The 18,986-nt window shown below is 42.2% G+C and overlaps 2 protein-coding genes across 10 annotated transcripts; both read left to right on the top strand.

Annotated features, from left to right (window-relative positions):
• The first annotated feature begins 840 nt into the window (after positions 1–840).
• On the top strand, positions 841–18,986 carry LOC125540012 (collagen alpha-2(I) chain-like). 7 transcript variants are annotated; one of them, XR_007297136.1, is made up of 4 exons: positions 13,257–13,753; positions 13,864–13,922; positions 17,085–17,174; positions 18,294–18,986. XR_007297136.1 is itself a non-coding variant. In XM_048703577.1 (3 exons), exons 1-3 carry the CDS (start codon positions 869–871, stop codon positions 18,926–18,928), a joined length of 684 nt encoding a protein of 227 aa, XP_048559534.1. In that variant the 5' UTR covers positions 841–868; the 3' UTR covers positions 18,929–18,986. The 7 variants fall into 7 exon arrangements, 4 of the variants coding, with proteins under 4 accessions (XP_048559534.1, XP_048559537.1, XP_048559535.1 ...); XR_007297134.1 differs by having other exon boundaries at positions 18,245–18,986; XR_007297135.1 differs by having other exon boundaries at positions 18,184–18,986.
• LOC125540010 (myosin heavy chain-like) lies at positions 6,314–12,205 on the top strand. 3 transcript variants are annotated; one of them, XM_048703573.1, is made up of 8 exons: positions 6,322–6,634; positions 7,314–7,487; positions 7,599–7,651; positions 8,299–8,352; positions 9,601–9,760; positions 9,865–9,933; positions 10,175–10,300; positions 11,024–12,205. In XM_048703573.1, exons 1-8 carry the CDS (start codon positions 6,476–6,478, stop codon positions 11,993–11,995), a joined length of 1,767 nt encoding a protein of 588 aa, XP_048559530.1. In that variant the 5' UTR covers positions 6,322–6,475; the 3' UTR covers positions 11,996–12,205. The 3 variants fall into 3 exon arrangements, with proteins under 3 accessions (XP_048559532.1, XP_048559531.1, XP_048559530.1); XM_048703575.1 differs by lacking the exon at positions 10,175–10,300 and having other exon boundaries at positions 6,314–6,634; XM_048703574.1 differs by lacking the exon at positions 8,299–8,352 and having other exon boundaries at positions 6,318–6,634.

The following is an 18,986-nucleotide window of genomic DNA, read 5'->3' as shown; positions in this document are numbered from 1 at the left end:
TCTGTCATGTAGGGTTGATCGGGGCACACCTAAACACCTTGCTAGAGACCGGATTGTTCTTCTTTTGTTCAAGGGGATTGTGGCTGTTCTCGACAGATCTAGTTCTTTTCTCTTCCTACCACTTTTGTTCTTCTTGCTTGAAACATCAACTTCTTGGCCTGCCGCAAGTTGTCGTTTGGCTAGATTCCATATTCTTGTAACTGTTCGCGGGTGAACATTCAGCATCGTCGCAATGAGCACCTTGTCATACACGTGAACCTGTCCATCTCTAAGCTCGATTACTCGCAGAGCAAAGTAAACACCATGTCTCTCCTTGTCTGTCAAGTCCTTGCCTCTTGGATTGCCATGTGCATCAGCTTCTTCCAATTCTGCATCTTCTTGTGCCTCTTGAGCTTCTTCCAATTCTGCATCTCCTTGTGCCTCTTGAGCTTCTTCCAATTCTGCATCTCCTTGTGCCTCTTGAGCTTCTTCCGGCATCAAGTTCAAATCAATAGCATCACCCTGTTGAGCTTGTTCTTCTTGTTGAGCTTCGTCCTCATCTTCCTGCATCAAGTTCAAATCAATAGCATCACCCTGCTGAGCTTGTTCTTCTTCTTGAGCTTCGTCCTCCTCTTCCGGCATCAAATTCAAATCCATAGTTGTGTGCTCCTATCCGATCTCATAACAAGAGTATACAAAAGATGAATGGTGAGCATATAATCATAACAAGAAAACCATGAAGAATCCTAGACAAAAAGCAAAGAAACCAAGAAAGAGAAAAGTAGATATTAAAAGTACTCCTTGTTCATAAGCAACTACAGGTCCTACTACATCTCTCTTTTTTGCAGGGACTAGGGCAGGAATTAAAAAGCAAACAAAAGCAGGGGCCATGAGTACATCTCAACTTTTACTGTATTTCTTGTTGACAACTAGTGCAGGTACACATTTTGAATATTGAAATTATCTTCTGTTAGTAGACCATGGCAGTAGTTATAGAACTATGAATATCTATTACTCCCTCTACAACATCAGAAAAGTTAATAACATCCTCTACAACATTTTCTGTAGAATAGAGTAGGCTTCAATTTGTCAAAACTGAATTTTACTCACTAAAAATATGATAGTGGAGTACTGTCCAAACTGTATTCACTGTCTAAATTTCATTGATGTCAAATTTTATTTATGTGTCAAGTTTGACATCAACTTGACTGAACATCAACTTGACAGATCAAAACCTGACAGAAATTGACAGGTTTTGGAACAAAATGACAGGATCTGAACATCAACTTGACTGAATAATATAGTGTCAATTCTGATTGTTAACAGCAGAATAATACAGTTAATAGCAGAGTAATGGAGTGAGAAATCTTACTATAAATTCAGTTACTGTAGTTACTGAAACTTCACTGTAATTATGCAAATGAAACTATTATTCTGTAAATTCAGTTAACAATCAGAATTATGTAATGGAGTGAGAAATCTTAGTGTAAATTAGGTTAACAAGAAATCTTAGTGTAAATTCAGTTAATAGTGTGTTCCTAAATAATCTGAGATTTATTGTCAAGTCTGAGATTTTGACAGAAATGTTGTGACATGTTCAGACTAGGACTAATCAAAGTTCAAAGAATTAGTAGAAGAAGCTTGTATTTTCAGCTTATAAATTTTAGGACTATGTGAATAAAATGCTTTCAACTAAGAAGATAATCTGTCTTCCCATCTCACTGCTCACTGCTAGCAAGAGTAGAAGAAGAAGAATTCCAAATAATGTTTCCAATTTGGCTAAATCTGGCCTGAATTTGTTGTAATTTAGTACATGATTTTTTCCTTCTTTTGTCAATGATTCTGACCTCTATAACCTTTCTCATCATCTCATGATTCTGCCCATGACTTATTTTTTACTGCCATGAATGATTCTGCCCCTCTGTAACATTTTTTTGGCAGTACTAAAGATTGGTCCATCAGAAATCAACATCAATGTTAACTGAATTTTTTCAAATTACAGAGCAAGCAAGCAAGCAATGTACATAGATCAGTTATGTTTTAAATTACAGAGCAAGCAAGCAAGGCACTGGAGATGAACAAATTACAGAACCCTGTACTTGTTCTCACCAGCAGCAGCACGAGTAGGGGACCTCAAGCGGCAGCACACGAGAAGGGGATCTCCGGGCGGCAGCACGAGCAGGGGAGGAGCAGCAAGTTGCCGAGAAGCAGCAGAAGGGGCTCCAGCTTGAGGTCCAGGATCGCAAAAGAGCTTGAGGATGAGCTTGAGGGAGCTCGTGGTCCAGGCGCTCGAGACCCAGGCGCGCGCGGGTCTTGGCCGGCGGCGGCGCAGGCCCTGCGAGAAAGGAGGGGATATCGTCGACGCAGGTCCTGGGCGGCGGAGGAGCACGTCTTGTGCGGTGACGGAGCAAGCAGGGCGGCGCAGGTCCTTGGCGGCGGAGGAGCAAGCAGGGCGGCGCGGGTCCTGGGCCGCGGAGGAGCACGTCATGTGCGACAACGGAGCAAGCAGGGCGGCGCGGGTCCTGGGTCGCGGAGGAGCACGTCCAGTGCGGCGGCGGAGCAAGCAATTGGGCGGCGCATGTCTTGGGCTGACGACTGGCCCTGGCGACGCGCCCCGGCGACGGGCGGAGGAAGAAGGAAGAAGACGCGACCTATATGGTGACCTGTTTGTAACAAATTTGAAGTTATAAGGGTGTTTTTGAAAAATTGACATTACACTACGCTGTGGACAATTTTTCCCGAACGGAGGGAGTATAATATAAGAGCATTTTTGACACTGACCTATAATATAAGAGCATTTTTGACACTCGACGAGTGTCAAAAATGCTCTTATATTATAGGACGGAGGGAGTATCAGACTAGTCATTAGCCATTGGATATTTGGATTAGAAGCAGGATGTATGTTGGATCTACTACTGTAGGCCCGCGTGAGATTAGTTGTAGCCGCTAATTGAATGCTTCCTAACTGCTCCGGTAACCCACGCTCAGGTTATTATCTCTCTCCATCTGTTTCTTTTTCCCTAAGACGTTGCTTCCTTGTTGCATTGCTTTCTTAAAGCACGCTAGGTTAGCAGGTTCAAGCACCAACGATGATGGAAGCATTACTTGTGAGAATCACTACATCTGATCTTTTAGGAAACATAACCACTAAATTCTAAGGTATAACCCCCATAGATGATGCTTCTACTGTAGGTGACGAATCTCCAAAATCTTCCTGATTGTTTCTATTCCGTAACACATATGGCAATGGAAGCATTTTCCTTTCTTTTTTTGAATTGCAATGGAAACATTTTTTCATGAGATGAAAACAATTTATGTAGCTATTGATGTAAACAATTATTCAGCCAAATTACCCCATGATTTTTTTTGCGAGGTAAAATTACCCCATGATTGATTCTATTCCATAGCCCAACATTTGTCACATTCCATTGAAGTTATTGGTGCAAACATTTTTTCAACCAATGGGCGCATACTTATGTTTTGTAATGGAAACATTTTTCAGTGTCAATGAAACACTTCTTCACGTCGGTGCTTCATACTCAATATTTTCCACAAAACATAATAGAGCTTCATTGCTTATCATCCGATGTGTCATTCAATTTGCTTCATACAGAAATTAGTAAAGATTCATTGCTTATCATTCAATGCTTTGGTTACACAAGCTTTGTCATATCTCAATATTTTCTGCGATGGTAGACCAACGCATATGCAGTATATATATGAAATGTAATATGTTAGCAAATCTGAAAAAAATGGATTAGATGAAATAAACAAATGCACTCGCTATCTGATGAAAAATAATTGTATGGAAGCAAGGCATTAGAACTAAGAATGCTTGTTTGTTGAATGCAGTACAACAAGCAAGAATGTAGGAAGCATGGAAATATGGAAACTCAACACTAGTAGACAAGGAAGTAAGATTTGTTTTCTTTTTTGGCAAGAAAGTAAGATTTGTAACATCCTAAGGCCGGCCCTAGCATCTCGGAAGCCCTAGTGCGAACATGGTACAATGGGCCCTACGGTCTCCATGTTGGCAGCTGCACGTTGCAGCCGCAAGTTCGTTCAAACTATCCCTTGACCCGGCAGGAGAACCCATCGACCTCGACGACCTTGGATGTGAACGAGGGCATTTTGCCAATGCGGTCTTCGCTGCAACAATGCAGTCAAAAAATAGATGTATAGATTCAACAACCGCACATATTGTGTCACCTGCATACATTCCTGAAGCCCAGAGCGGTTTGGGTTGCCTCTGATCTTTGTTTTTAATTTCGGTCGTGTCGCAGTGGCGCACGTGCTGCCGGGGAGCGAAAGGAAGGTTTGATCACGCAGAACATGGAGCGCTAGGTGGGATTCCAAATTCAATGACGTCAAGCAAGATGCATGGCACACTGCGATTTCTTCCTCGTAGATCAGTTTTGCTTATCAATGGTCAGAGCATTGTCCTGGACAGTCGTTCCTTACTCCTTAGTGCTCTTATTATGAGTTATGGTGATGAAGAGGCAAGACAAACACATTTAACCTAGAGAGAACTCCACTAAGTTTGTGTGGCTAACGTTACTGATGGATTAATTCTGCCATAATGCTTAATTTTGCAGGAGAAGAGAAAATATGGTTTCTTGAACCACTCCCTCCGTTCACAAATATAAGATGTTTGGATATTTTAATATGGACTGAAATGAGTGAACAAACACACTAAAACATGTCTATATACATCTAATTCAGTAAAAAGTCAGAACATCTTATATTTATGAACAAAGAGAGTACTTCTCAACCTGGGGATCTACTTGCCAACCAGGAGAGCTTCTTCAAAAGTGGCTAAACACAGTATCCTTTGTTTTTGGATGGCCATAGTGGGGGTAACATAGTATCATGTACTTGGGACTCGCAAACATGTTTATGTGGCAGTCAATTAAAGAAGAGAGAGATGGTTATAGTAACATAGGTAGATACCGTAACATAATAAATGTGGTGCTACTATGTGTCATGCATGACAATAAATGAGATCATCTATGATACTAATCTATGATACTATGCACTATAGAGGTAGTAACATAGACTAGTAACATATGCATGTGACTAGTCTAAGTTACTCCCCACTATGGCCAGCCTTAGTATTATCGATGCCACATATGGCCACGCACAACAGAGTAGGGGCACCTTTTTACAAATTCCTATGGGAACATTGTATCGCAATTCGCAGAGGTGATGGTCTAGGAAATGCAGTTAAGCACTATGATGGAAATATTAAAAATTCTTTTTAAAGATAAGGCTAAGGGCTAAAGTTTGTTGCACATGATGCCATCTACTTTGGAAGATTCACCACTAACATTCCTTAGTTTCTATTTTCCATTGTATTTGTGCGCTTCAATCTTTGTGAAGGGATTGGGCAGCCGCTACTGCATTTTACTCCTGCAAAATGACTGGGAAGCCGCACGCTATGTTTGCATCTTCCGAAAACGTGGTCCGGATTCTTTGCAATATACTCCCTCTTAGTATAAAGTTGGGTCATCTATTTTGGAACGGAGGGAGTATTAAGCACACATCGGTGACTAACTATTTGCATGTTTTTGTTACGAGTTGTCTATTTGCAGTAACTGTAAATCAGGATGTCGTTAAAAATAGGGCGGTTCTGAAAGAGTTTGGGAAGAGAGAAGAAACGACACCATGCAGTATTTGGTTTCCAATTGTGCGGCACTGCACAATAATAAGCAACTAACCAAATGATCAAGGATATTTGTTTCCACCTTGAGCTGGAGAGATGCACGTGTGTCTGGACTGGAGAGACGAGTCTGATCATAAGTTAGATTGCTTGTTTTTGAGAGAGATCATAAGTTAGATTTGATCACATGATCTGAGACCAGTCGGTAGATGTTTGTCCAGTTTGTAGATTAGCTGACGTGACAAAAGAACATGCATGGCTTGCTTACTAACGAAGCAACAGAAGGTACGAACAAAAGAGAGCAATCCATCTGATTGGGGCGAGGAATCCGATCGGCTTTCATTCACATTATTGAGTCGCAATGAAATGACGTACCTCCATGAAATCATTGTTCATAGAAAATTTTGTTCTCTTTCATGTTTGAAAGCCCAAACATGCGAGTGTTTCGACGAATTAATCGTATACATGCATGTGAGTGTTTCCACGAATCAAAAAGGCCTTGGTTTACAAACCCGTTCTCAACACAGAAGAAGGATAAGAATTGGCTAATATATATATACCCTCCCGTACATATATAGTACATGATGTCTATATCCACAGGCAAAACAATCAAAAAGCAGAAGATGCTACCATGCTTTTGCTGGGTGCAATGGAGTCTTTCCACTTTCTTAGATTAGAGACATCAACCCCACCTCCCAACCACTTGCTTCCGATATGATCTGTTTCACCTGCCCACCAAGTAGCACACAGATTTAAGGTAGCCGGGATTCCCGAAACAAAACAAAGCAGAAGCATAGAGGACGGAGCTACCCATAGCACTGATTAATATTAGATCTCATGGGGAACATACACCAGGCCGGCGTCAAGAAAGATGACCATGGCGGCGGTGACAACCAGCAGCTACAGGTGGTCTCCGTTCTCGAGCTCCAGGCCGGCGTTGTGGAAGACCAGCCGCAGCCACTCGGCGGATGGCATGCCGTCGAGGCAACCTCCATGGTACGTGCTTCCTTGCCTAGTGCGTATACCTGTGCTCCGGCCACGGCAAGCCAGCATTTTTTTTGCGTGTGAAGTTTATCGCTGTTGCACCTATTTCAATTCCTGGTCAAACTTCTTTTGGATGAAACAACTCTTTCATTATCTGCATTGAAGATGACAATACAAGAAATTTGTTGATTTGTAACGCTGAGATTATGTCGGTTTTGTGATGAAATTCAGGTGGTCAAAAGTTGAGCATCATTACTAGACTGTACTACGCTTCTGAAAATTTTTAGGTGGTTAGAGTGGATTTTTGAAGGAGTTTGGGTTTAGGATCTTTCATCGAATTTCACACAAGAATACCTTTGCCTGCTCCCATCTTAATTGTATGATTTTCCTACACTCAACATGAATCTTGAATTCACCAAAAACCTGCTAAAAGCTCGAGGTAGGCAACTTGAAAAGTTGTAGGTAGGGGCCGGTCACCACTCATATTCCACTTAAAGTCAATATGACTGAAACCTTTTTTTAGGGGAGTAGGACTAAAACCTGAAATAAAACATTAGTCCTCACGATGGCTGGCTTGTAATTTTTTCTCTCTGATCAACGTGGAAATTATTAGGGAGTATGTAATTAGTATAGTGTTTTTTTTAATAAATTTTGTGATTCACCTGTGCCTAATTTGTGTATGCTCTTGCAGTTGGAAAATTGCAAGACAAACAGTACTGCTACAGATGGAGGCACCAGCAGCAGGATAGATATCCTCGGGCCTGCAACAGAACAGAATATCCCAAAACCCAGTGATCCTCCTCATCCATGCCCGCCGCCACAGTCGCTGCCGGAGGGTGTGCAGTCCGTGCTCAAAACGTCACGGGTCAGATACGATAATCCATCATTCACAACCCTGATTAAGTTTAGTTTGTTACCGCCAGCATCTAGTAAAGTGATCTTAATTTGTTACATGCATGGATAAACACGCGCACAGGTTAATCGAAAGTGCATTGGAGACGGCGATGGCTTCACTGCTTATGAGGAGAGGTATATGCAAATTAACTCAACCTAGCTAGATTTAGTTTCCTGTCCCTGCTCCCTCACTTCAAATATATGACCTAGCTTTAATTTCCTCTCCCTGCCTCGCTGGAAAACTAGCTACTTCAATATGCACATGTGAAATATTTGTTGATAAGAGTAAACAATATTTTTTTAGTGAATTTGGTCTCACTAAAACTAATTAAATCACAATGCTTAATTGTGCTGCATATGTGAATATACTATGCATCTAGAGAATTTGTGAAAACATCTAAATCTCTCACTGAACTGAGCAAAAGTTGGATTTAAATTCAAATTCAAATTCAATTACGTTAACGGAAACACGAGCTTTCATGATATACTCCCTCCGTTTCTTTTTAGTTCGCATATAAGGTTTGGTCAAAGTCAAGCTTTGTAGAGTTTGACTAAGTTTATATTAAAAAGTATAAACATTCACAATATGAAATCAATATTATCAGATGCACCATGAAACATATTTTCATACTATATAGTTTTAGTATTGTAGATATTCATATTTTTTTATATAAATTTGGTCAAACTTTGTGTAGTTTGACTTTGACCAAATCTTATATGCGGAGTAAAAAGAAACGGAGGGAGTATTTTTCTCTCGTCTCATTCAGTATTTCTGTGAGCAGGATTGCAGGTGATACAAACATCCGAGATCCACCGAAATACAAAATTAGAATGAAGTATGTATATTGTTAATTCTTTACATGGATGGTATTGTTTTTAAAGTTCAATGTACCTAACTAGCTAGCCTTGTAAATGGCAACATCTAGCATATTGTATAGAGCTAGTCCTATTTCCATTGTCCACATGGTCATTTTGAGTACTCATGGAGCCCAAATGGACATTCCATGCAAAATTTGTAGCCATTCACCAGCACTGTCGGTTGGCTTTTTTTCTTCTGTCGCTCCCAACAAACACATCATAGGCAGGTAACACTTGCAAGTTGTCACTATTGACATGTTATCACTGACACACTGATTCATATTGGAAGCATCCCAATCTATGATAGTGTCTCATCCTTGAGGGGATTTGTTAAGTACTCCCTCTGTAAAGAAATATAAGATCATCTAAATGATCTAAAGTAGATGATCTAAATGATCTTATGTTTCTTTACAGAGGGAGTACATGTTTGTACTAGTGAGGATTGTGTCTATTGAATTGGCAGATGTGTTTGATAGATTGTCAAATTTCAAATGTAGACATGTAATTGGGAGTTTCAATTTTAGTACATAAAATATATTTTTTAATTATGTAAATGCATTCTTCTTTTCAAATGCCGAAACATATATTTAATAAACAATAAACTTCGTAGTACTATTTCTAGAATTAAATGGTAGTTTTAGTGTTATAGCTACAATTTATTTAAGGATATTTAATACAAATTTGAATTATAAAGAAATTATAACATAATATTTTGAAACATATAATATTGAATTCATCTTCAAAAGTGTTCAAATATCAAGACCAAAATAACTCATACTTGTACATTATATTTACTGATTAACTTGTGTTTGACCTTAGGACTGTATCTACACATAAAAAGTTGTTTTATATTATTTATAAAGCAACATCTCCATCGAGACTTGCCTGGCCGCTGCCAGACTCAGTCAACAAAGACTACATACTCTATTTTCACCCCAAGATGGTAGCAACAATGCCTTCACCAGCAATGCCTTCATGAAAGTAACACCGCACAAACATTGTCCTTGCCAGATTTGACCACCAGGGCAAACCTAGGGTCTTGTCTCTACCGATGACTGGCATTATTTGGCTCAAGTCACAACTCGTACTTTTTATCTATTTTGTCAAAGTTTATAGTAACTAGTACATATTGTCTTATGAGAATTAATTAATGATCATATGTCGTGCCATCGGCTTTTACAATAGGCTTCAAGAGAAGAGTGCATTTACTTTCTGTGAATCAATAGGGGGATTGATGCACCGGAGCTGGATATGGAATATGGCATGGAGTCAAAGGATGAATTGGTGAGGCTTATTGGGGGGAAGCGTGTTTCGATTCTTGTGTATGGGCCAGACAAATATGGACGATCTCTTGGTGACATCTACTGTGACGGTGTCTTTATCCAAGTGAGAAAGAAGATCTGATCTTTTATCGAAAAAAAGAAAATATGATCTAGCTTGTACATCTTTTCCCCCTGCAGTTCTGTGATGTTTGTGTCTAAATTCTTCAGGAACAAATGCTGAAAGGGGGCTTTGCCTGGCACTACAAAATGTGCGACAAACGTCCTGAATTTGCAAAAGTAAGATATCTGATCTCAATCCATTTTTGATACCCCCCCCACCCCCCTCAAATCATTCTAGCATCTTCAACATAATTCTTACAAGCACTTTTGATACCCCATAACTTAGCATATGATGCCGGTTTGTTATTAACCAATGGTCAAAACTCCAAAGCGAATGCCTATAATGTGTGATTTTCTCATCCTTAATTATACATGGCATGTGTTTCTCACTCACATTTTAATCAATTGTTTTGTTCAGTGGCAGAGAGAGGCGAAAAAGGCACGACGAGGGCTTTGGTCGTTAGATAAACCACAGAAACCATGGATTTGGAGGAGAGATAATCCACGCATCGACAACAAGAAGGGGAATGCAGATGACATTCAGGTTAGTGAAAATTCCCTTTCTTTAATGATCCAAGAGCATGGTTTTGGCGTGAGGTTACCAAGAGCTTCACCCAGATGCGCGCTCTTTGGCTTTTTGGATAGATGCACATCCAACAGTTTAGGATTGTTCGTAGTTTCATAGTGATAAGAATGTTAACAAATATAGGCACAAATGCCTAAAATAACCAGGAAGAATAGAGACTATGTCTAAAACGCCACCCATGTGGCGAACATAAAGTCCCTGGTAGCAACTTCTAGTTTGTGAATAAGTGGCGGGTTTTTCAGTTAGTAACAAGCAGGGTATTGGATAGTGGCGGGTTTTTCAGCATGCTCTGTTGTTACAAGCAGGTAGTTAGATCAGCATGTTTTTCAACATTTAGGTGCTAGCCAATGACATGCTACTTCTTCCCTGCTGTGCAACTGCTCTTCTACTTTGGTTGTAGCTAGATTAGCAGTCTTCAAAGAGCCTGTTTTCGTTTCTCCTTGGGTCGCTTGTAATCTGACTTTATGTTTCTATCTACTCCCTCTGTTCCATAATATAAGAACGTTTTTCAAACTATGTTAGCTTGGAAAACGTTCTTATATTATGAGACGGAGGGAGTATTCACATAGAGTCCTCGTGCATGGTTCAAAAATAAATAAATTGTACGTTATTTCTATGTGTTCATAATGCACTTGTAGATAGTCCAACAGATTGTTTTACGGCTAATTAAATTTCTTGCAGGTAGAACCGCAGAACCAGGTCAATGAGAGCAGTATAGCTCTACCATTGCTGATAATGAAAGATATGGAGGATCTGGGTAGGAAATGGAAAGGGAGTTTGGAAAATTTTGTGTCTGAGAACATGAAACTACACGATCAGGTACAGGAGTTAAAGAGAGATAAGAAGGAGGCTGAGGAACGTGCTAGGAAGGCAGAAAAAGAAATGGAAAGTGCTGTGGCTGACAACATGAAGCTGAATGCTCAGCTTCAGGAATCTGAAATTAATAAAAAGGAGGCCGAGGACCGAGTTTTACAGTTGGATTTCTTCTCAGGAAGTGTTGCAGCTGTGAACATGGATTTGCACAATAAGATTGAGGTTTTAGAGAATGAGAATAAAAAGGCCGAGGACCGAGCAAAGGAGGCAGAAAGCGAAATGGAGAGTGTTGTGGCTGAGAACAGGAAACTGAACGATCAGCTCCAGGTAGTAGAGGGCCAAGCAGTGAAGCTGAAATATTTTTGTGAAAAGGTTGCAGGTGTAAACATAGTTTTACACCGTAAGCTGGAGGGTTCAGAGGAGAAGAATAAAATGTCCGAGGAGCAAGCCAAGGAGACAGAGAAGGAGATGAAAACTGTTCTGGATGACAATGTGAAACTAAGCGGTCAGATTCAAAAATTAAATAAGTTAAATAAAGAGATTACCGCCTTTGCTAATAATAGTAAAAGGAAATTGCAAAGTGTTCTAGCCGTAAACATGGATTTGGATAAGAAGGGGGAGGAGGGAGCTACTTTGCCAGATAAGGGATTGGAAACCGTTGGAGTTGAAAACGTGAAGGGGAAATTACAAGGCATAAGTCACAAGAAGAGTGAACAAATTGCGGAGACCCCATCGGCAACTCCAACCAAAGACTCTGGCATGAAAAAACCCACTGTGTGGCGGATAAAAACGACCGCAACGACATCTTCGGCGCCTCCACCAAAGGGTCATTATGAATAGACACAACTATGTGTTGAATTTAAGCTATATATACAAGTTCAACGGCGGCATGTGTTGCTACAAATTAAAAAAAACTATAGATTATATAATCTATAATCACGTGGCATTTTGTGTTTCACCCAAACATATTTCCTTTTGTTTTCTATAAATAATATAATGACATTTAATTCTATCGTATTGATCCACCCCTGTTGGAGAGGGTCTCCATGCTATTTGGCCTTGATCCGTAAGTAGGTATGTTTACTCCTGTCATTATATTATGCGGCTTCGTTCTTCAGGGTCGATAATGTGACGGTGTCGAGCTCTCTTGCCGTGTCAATTTGGTTCGTGTTCCTTTTCTGAAGTGCGGGTCCCCTTCGTGGTCGTGCAATAGCGACGACAGACCTCTGATGGAGCTAACTATGGTCTGCTTGTTGTGTCCCTCCTATGGTGCTCCCGGTTGCCACACGACCATTCGGATTCTCGGGGGAACCACTTCTCCTTCCGACGGTGCGGTATCCTTTTGATCTGAATGGATGTCGATGTGCCCATGTTGTTCATCATTCAGGAATGGACTTGGGCCGTCACCTTTCACATTGGAGCCCCCAACAAGTTTTGTGCTGCTTGTCTAGTGCTAGCTGCTTTAGCGGACGAAGACCCCGACGAATCAAGTTCATTTCCTTGGTTCATCTTGGTAGTTGCTTGTGTTGTATTCGGTCTGTGCACAAACTTATTTGCAGCATGCATCTGTCGTCTGAGGTTGTTTGACCATGGTTTCTTTTTTATTTCTTTCTGATGCTTGTAAGTGGTTGATCATTGTAATTCTGTCTGGGGTTTTGGTAATTGTAAGTCGGGCTAGGTTTGAGCCTTTTCTTAGGCTCGGACGATGTCTTTTTCTAAAAATAAGGACTCTGACAATACACATCTTAACGTGAAAAACAACCAACTAGTATTATGTAGTGCTGAGAGCATGACTGATGCCAAAAACATTTGGCATTTTCTAAGCTTATCAAAAATTGACAAGCAAAATCAAGCAGCGTTGCACGCTCGCTGTCCAAAGAAAAACAACATCGAACACTTAATTACAAATTTTCAATCGATCAATGCGGCGTGTTCACCAAACCATGTCGCTGGGCAGGACACACCCACTGAACCGTGTGTCCTGCCCAGCGGCTTTGTTTTTTTTTCCTGTAAAAAAAAAACCACGCCGCTGGGCAGGACACACCCACTGAACCGTGGGCCCCGCGTGTCAGCTTCACCTCGCCAAAACCACCAATCCCCAAACCCCACGGTGTCGTAACACCCAAACCACCTCCCACTCCTCTCTCCCCTACCCCTCGCCCCATCGCCCCGCCGCCGCCGCCGCCGCCACCGGCGACGGCGACCCCGATGGGCGCCTCCGCCTCCGTCCTATCTCTTCCCGTGGCCGTCTCCTTCCCTGGCGCGGCCACCGCTATCGCGGGCGCCGCCGGCTGCTTCGCGCTCGGCTACTTCCTCGCCCTCGCCCGCCTCCCCATCCACGCCGCCGCCGCCCCCGACTCCGGCGACGACGATTCCGAGGACGACTCGGACGAAGATGATGACGAAAATTCCGGCCGCGCCCGGCCGGCGAAGCGAGCCGCCGGGCGGAAGCGGACCGGGCTCAGGCTGCTGTTCTGGTCCCGGAACGTGGTGACCAAGTCCGACTCCGCCAGGGAAGCCGAGAGGGCGCAGGTCCAGACCGCCGCCGCCCCCCTGGAGATCGAGAACCTCGCCAAGATAATAGAGGATTTCAAGATGGTATTGGAGTTTCTTTCTAGCCAACACTTCTTCCCTTTACTCGGATTTTGGTAATTTTCATTTGGGGGAGGGAATGGGAAATAACTTGGCTGATGTTCTTGCTGGTGCAGGTGCTTGTGGTGAGAAACGACCTAAAGATGGGAAAGGGGAAAATCGCTGCGCAATGCAGGTAACACATTTCAGTATCAGGATTGGCTAAGAATAGAAACTTACTAGATTGGGAACCGATATCGATGGTTAACACAGAGTGATGAAATGGTCAGTGTATCATGTTGTTAAGAGTTGATGTCTTGTTAAGTTTGCCCATGTTTACTGTTTACAACAGGCGATATTGGGCTGGCATACCTGTTTGACACTTTAGATTGTTGTTACAGCTGATCATGACATATTTTTATGAGCTTCAAATTGAACAATGATTATGAAATAGACAAAATTTCCCTTTCTGTTAATATAGATGTTTTTTCTGGAATGAATGCAGTTGCACACAAATTGTTCATGCCAAAGCCATGTGGCAATCTGTTATTTTTCTTGCTACTTGTTTTCTATGAACATGTCTGCTAAGTGCCAATGGTGCATGTCATGTCCTTTCTTAGAACTATCCTGCAGCTATAGTACACAGTTCATGACTGCAATTGGCATTCTTTACATCTTACTTTTACATTACAAAAAGTATTGGGGTGTAGGGGTTCAAGGAATGGAAGACTATTTTGGTTTGGGCTGATGCTCAAACCAGGTAGCCGCCTCACCTAATTCTTCGCAATTGCTATTTGTTTTGAAAACTAGATGGTAGTATTTTCCATAACACTTAAGCCAGCTGGCTTCTTTATCCAAGACAAGAGGTATGTTTGCTTTTAGCCTAGCTTTACCCTAGCATATAGTTGGCTGGCCAAAATTTTGGTGGAGTTGCTTGCCCACGAATTGGCCGACATTGGCAAGAAAAGTGAACTAGATTGGTAAAAGAAGTATTGGCATGCCAAAAAGTTGGTTGCCATCCAAATATAGACCAAAATTTTGGTCATGATTTTTTTAGTAGGGTTGATTTTGGCCACCATCCAAACACACCCAAGGTTTCTGATCACCAGTATTCAGTCCTCCCAAAAACCGAGGCAAAAATTTATCATGGCTGCATGAATGCTTATTGCGGTAGAACTTTTGCGATGTCCCGATGTTGATCTTTGTACTCATACCAACCACCCTATATATTTTCCATCAGATTTCCTTGATCAGACAGCAAGGAAACACTGCATATCTACTAGCCGCGCCAAAGCTGAGGTACCAGGATTCCCCTCCCCGCCACTGGCCGCCGGAGAGGCATGTAGATGGGAGGCGAATCCACGGGCTCATCGGCAGAGATCAAGGGGAGGAAGGCTTTGCCCTAGTCACCTTACAAGAGGGGAAAGAAAAGCACGTATATGACCGTTACGTTATCTTGACGGCATCAACACTTATCAGGGAGAGCTTGGACATCATTGCTCGGGCAAATGTGTCGTGCATGCTCTCTTGAGTAGGTGACGAGGGCCTAACTCCCTTGCCTGATCAGACAAGCAAAACTATACCCGATTGGCAGGCCAGTCACCGGTTATTTCCTCTCCAGCATTTTGTAGACGGTCCTTGTGTAGATGCGGCAGCTTATAGTTGTTTCCTCCTTGATCTTTCATCACTTCCACCATGACTGCTTGCAACGTCATAAAGCTTTTCAACAGCTTATGGGGATCGTAGTTCTCAAACTCCTCCTCTACACCCTGTACCAGTTCCTGTATATTCATAGGCGCTCTGCAGTCGGTTAGGGATTGGAGGGAGCAGTGGAAACAAAGATCCAGAACATTGAGCTCAGGGCTGTTTGGTGGTTGTTGCAATAATCGAATATCCAGATCTGTCTGTGCCACGGCTTCTAGAAAACCAGCATCATTAGGGAGGACATGCGGTGTTGCATTATCTTGTTGAATAAAGATCGTTGTGTCATCGTCACCGTCCGGCCATTTGTCTTGAATGGCAGGGATTACTTTATTGATCAAGTAATCTCTGCACACAGGTCTAGTAACTTTGACCGGCTTCAGCTTCAACTCTATTGTCCCACTATCTCTATTCTGGCTTGTTCGTTGTGCCTCGGTCTGTACCACGAACGGCCAAATGCCAAGTTTCCCATCAAATATCATCTCCCCATCTTCATTGTAGCAAGGTTTGGCTACAGCTGTTAGAAACATTACCTTCCCAATGCTATGAGTATTGTGCACAGTTCGGTTTGGTTCTTCTTCTCCAGGCAGTACGTAGTAGCTACTCTTCACTCGGGTCATGTCATACCATTTCTCGTCGATGTGGACCATATTTTTGTCATTGGCTTGAAACTGGGCCAAGGACTTGATATCCATCTTTCATCCATCATGGATAGGCAGAACTTTAGTCTCGCTATCTTGTTCTGTGGCTTGAGGGTGGGTTTGATGGTGCTTGTGATGCTTTTCAGCTCTTGCAATTGAAATCTGTCATGTAGGGTTGATCGGGGCACACCTAAACACCTTGCTAGAGACCGGATTGTTCTTCTTTTGTTCAAGGGGATTGTGGCTGTTCTCGACAGATCTAGTTCTTTTCTCTTCCTACCACTTTTGTTCTTCTTGCTTGAAACATCAACTTCTTGGCCTGCCGCAAGTTGTCGTTTGGCTAGATTCCATATTCTTGTAACTGTTCGCGGGTGAACATTCAGCATCGTCGCAATGAGCACCTTGTCATACACGTGAACCTGTCCATCTCTAAGCTCGATTACTCGCAGAGCAAAGTAAACACCATGTCTCTCCTTGTCTGTCAAGTCCTTGCCTCTTTGGATTGCCATGTGCATCAGCTTTCTTCCATTCTGCATCTTCTTGTGCTCTTGGAGCTTCTTCCAATTCTGCATCTCCTTGTGCCTCTGAGCTTCTTCCAATTCTGCATCTCCTTGTGCCTCTTGAGCTTCTTCCTCTTCAGGTGTCTTCATCCTCATCTTCCGGCATCAAGTTCAAATCAATAGCATCACCCTGTTGAGCTTGTTCTTCTTGTTGAGCTTCGTCCTCATCTTCCTGCATCAAGTTCAAATCAATAGCATCACCCTGCTGAGCTTGTTCTTCTTCTTGAGCTTCGTCCTCCTCTTCCGGCATCAAATTCAAATCCATAGTTGTGTGCTCCTATCCGATCTCATAACAAGAGTATACAAAAGATGAATGGTGAGCATATAATCATAACAAGAAAACCATGAAGAATCCTAGACAAAAAGCAAAGAAACCAAGAAAGAGAAAAGTAGATATTAAAAGTACTCCTTGTTCATAAGCAACTACAGGTCCTACTACATCTCTCTTTTTTGCAGGGACCAGGGCAGGAATTAAAAAGCAAACAAAAGCAGGGGCCATGAGTACATCTCAACTTTTACTGTATTTCTTGTTGACAACTAGTGCAGGTACACATTTTGAATATTGAAATTATCTTCTGTTAGTAGACCATGGCAGTAGTTATAGAACTATGAATATCTATTACTCCCTCTACAACATCAGAAAAGTTAATAACATCCTCTACAACATTTTCTGTAGAATAGAGTAGGCTTCAATTTGTCAAAACTGAATTTTACTCACTGAAAATATGACAGTGGAGTACCTGTCCAAACTGTAATTCACTGGTCTAAATTTTTCATTGAATGTCAAATTTTATTTATGTGTCAAGTTTGACATCAACTTGACTGAACATCAACTTGACAGATCAAAACCTGACAGAAATTGACAGGTTTTGGAACAAAATGACAGGATCTGAACATCAACTTGACTGAATAATATAGTGTCAATTCTGATTGTTAACAGCAGAATAATACAGTTAATAGCAGAGTAATGGAGTGAGAAATCTTACTATAAATTCAGTTACTGTAGTTACTGAAACTTCACTGTTATGCAAATGAAATTATTATTCTGTAAATTCAGTTAACAATCAGAATTAATGTAATGGAAGTGAGAAATCTAGTGTAAATTAGGTTAACAAGAAATCTAGTGTAAATCAGTTAATAGTGTGGTTCTTAAATAATCTGAGATTTTATTGTCAAGTCTGAGATTTTGACAGAAATGTTGTGACATGTTCAGACTAGGACTAATCAAAGTTCAAAGAATTAGTAGAAGAAGCTTGTATTTCAGCTTATAAATTTTAGGACCTATGTGAATAAAAATGCCTTTCAACTAAGAAGATTAATCTGTCTTCCCATCTCACTGCTTCACTGCTAGAGAGTAAGAAGAAGAAGAATTCCAAATAAATGTTCCAATTGGCTAAAATCTGGCCTGAATTTGTTGTAATTAGTACATGATTTTTTCCTTCTTTTGTCAATGATTCTGACCTCTATAACCTTTCTCATCATCTCATGATTCTGCCCATGACTTATTTTTTACTGCCATGAATGATTCTGCCCCTCTGTAACATTTTTTTGGCAGTACTAAAGATTGGTCCATCAGAAATCAACATCAATGTTAACTGAATTTTTTCAAATTACAGAGCAAGCAAGCAAGCAATGTACATAGATCAGTTATGTTTTAAATAACAGAGCAAGCAAGCAAGGCACTGGAGATGAACAAATTACAGAACCCTGTACTTGTTCTCACCAGCAGCAGCACGAGTAGGGGACCTCAAGCGGCAGCACACGAGAAGGGGATCTCCGGGCGGCAGCACGAGCAGGGGAGGAGCAGCAAGTTGCCGAGAAGCAGCAGAAGGGGCTCCAGCTTGAGGTCCAGGATCGCAAAAGAGCTTGAGGATGAGCTTGAGGGAGCTCGTGGTCCAGGCGCGGCGGGAGCTCGTGGTCCAGGCGCTCGAGACCCAGGCGCGCGCGGGTCCTGGCCGGCGGCGGCGCAGGCCCTGCGAGGAAGGAGGGGATATCGTCGACGCAGGTCCTGGGCGGCGGAGGAGCACGTCTTGTGCGGTGACGGAGCAAGTAGGGCGGCGCAGGTCCTTGGCGGCAGAGGAGCAAGCAGGGCGGCGCGGGTCCTGGGCCGCGGAGGAGCACGTCCTGTGCGGCAACGGAGCAAGCAGGGCGGCGCGGGTCCTGGGTCGCGGAGGAGCACGTCCAGTGCGGCGGCGGAGCAAGCAATTGGGCGGCGCAGGTCTTGGGCTGACGACTGGCCCTGGCGACGCGCGCCGGCGACGGGCGGAGGAAGAAGGAAGAAGACGCGACCTATATGGTGACCTGTTTGTAACAAATTTGAAGTTATAAGGGTGTTTTTGAAAAATTGACATTACATTA

The sequence above is a fragment of the Triticum urartu genome, chromosome 2, assembly GCF_003073215.2.
Source record: "Triticum urartu cultivar G1812 chromosome 2, Tu2.1, whole genome shotgun sequence".
Lineage (NCBI taxonomy): Eukaryota > Viridiplantae > Streptophyta > Magnoliopsida > Poales > Poaceae > Triticum > Triticum urartu.
Note: the sequence above shows the minus strand (reverse complement) of the source record. Positions and strands in the feature narration are given on the sequence as shown.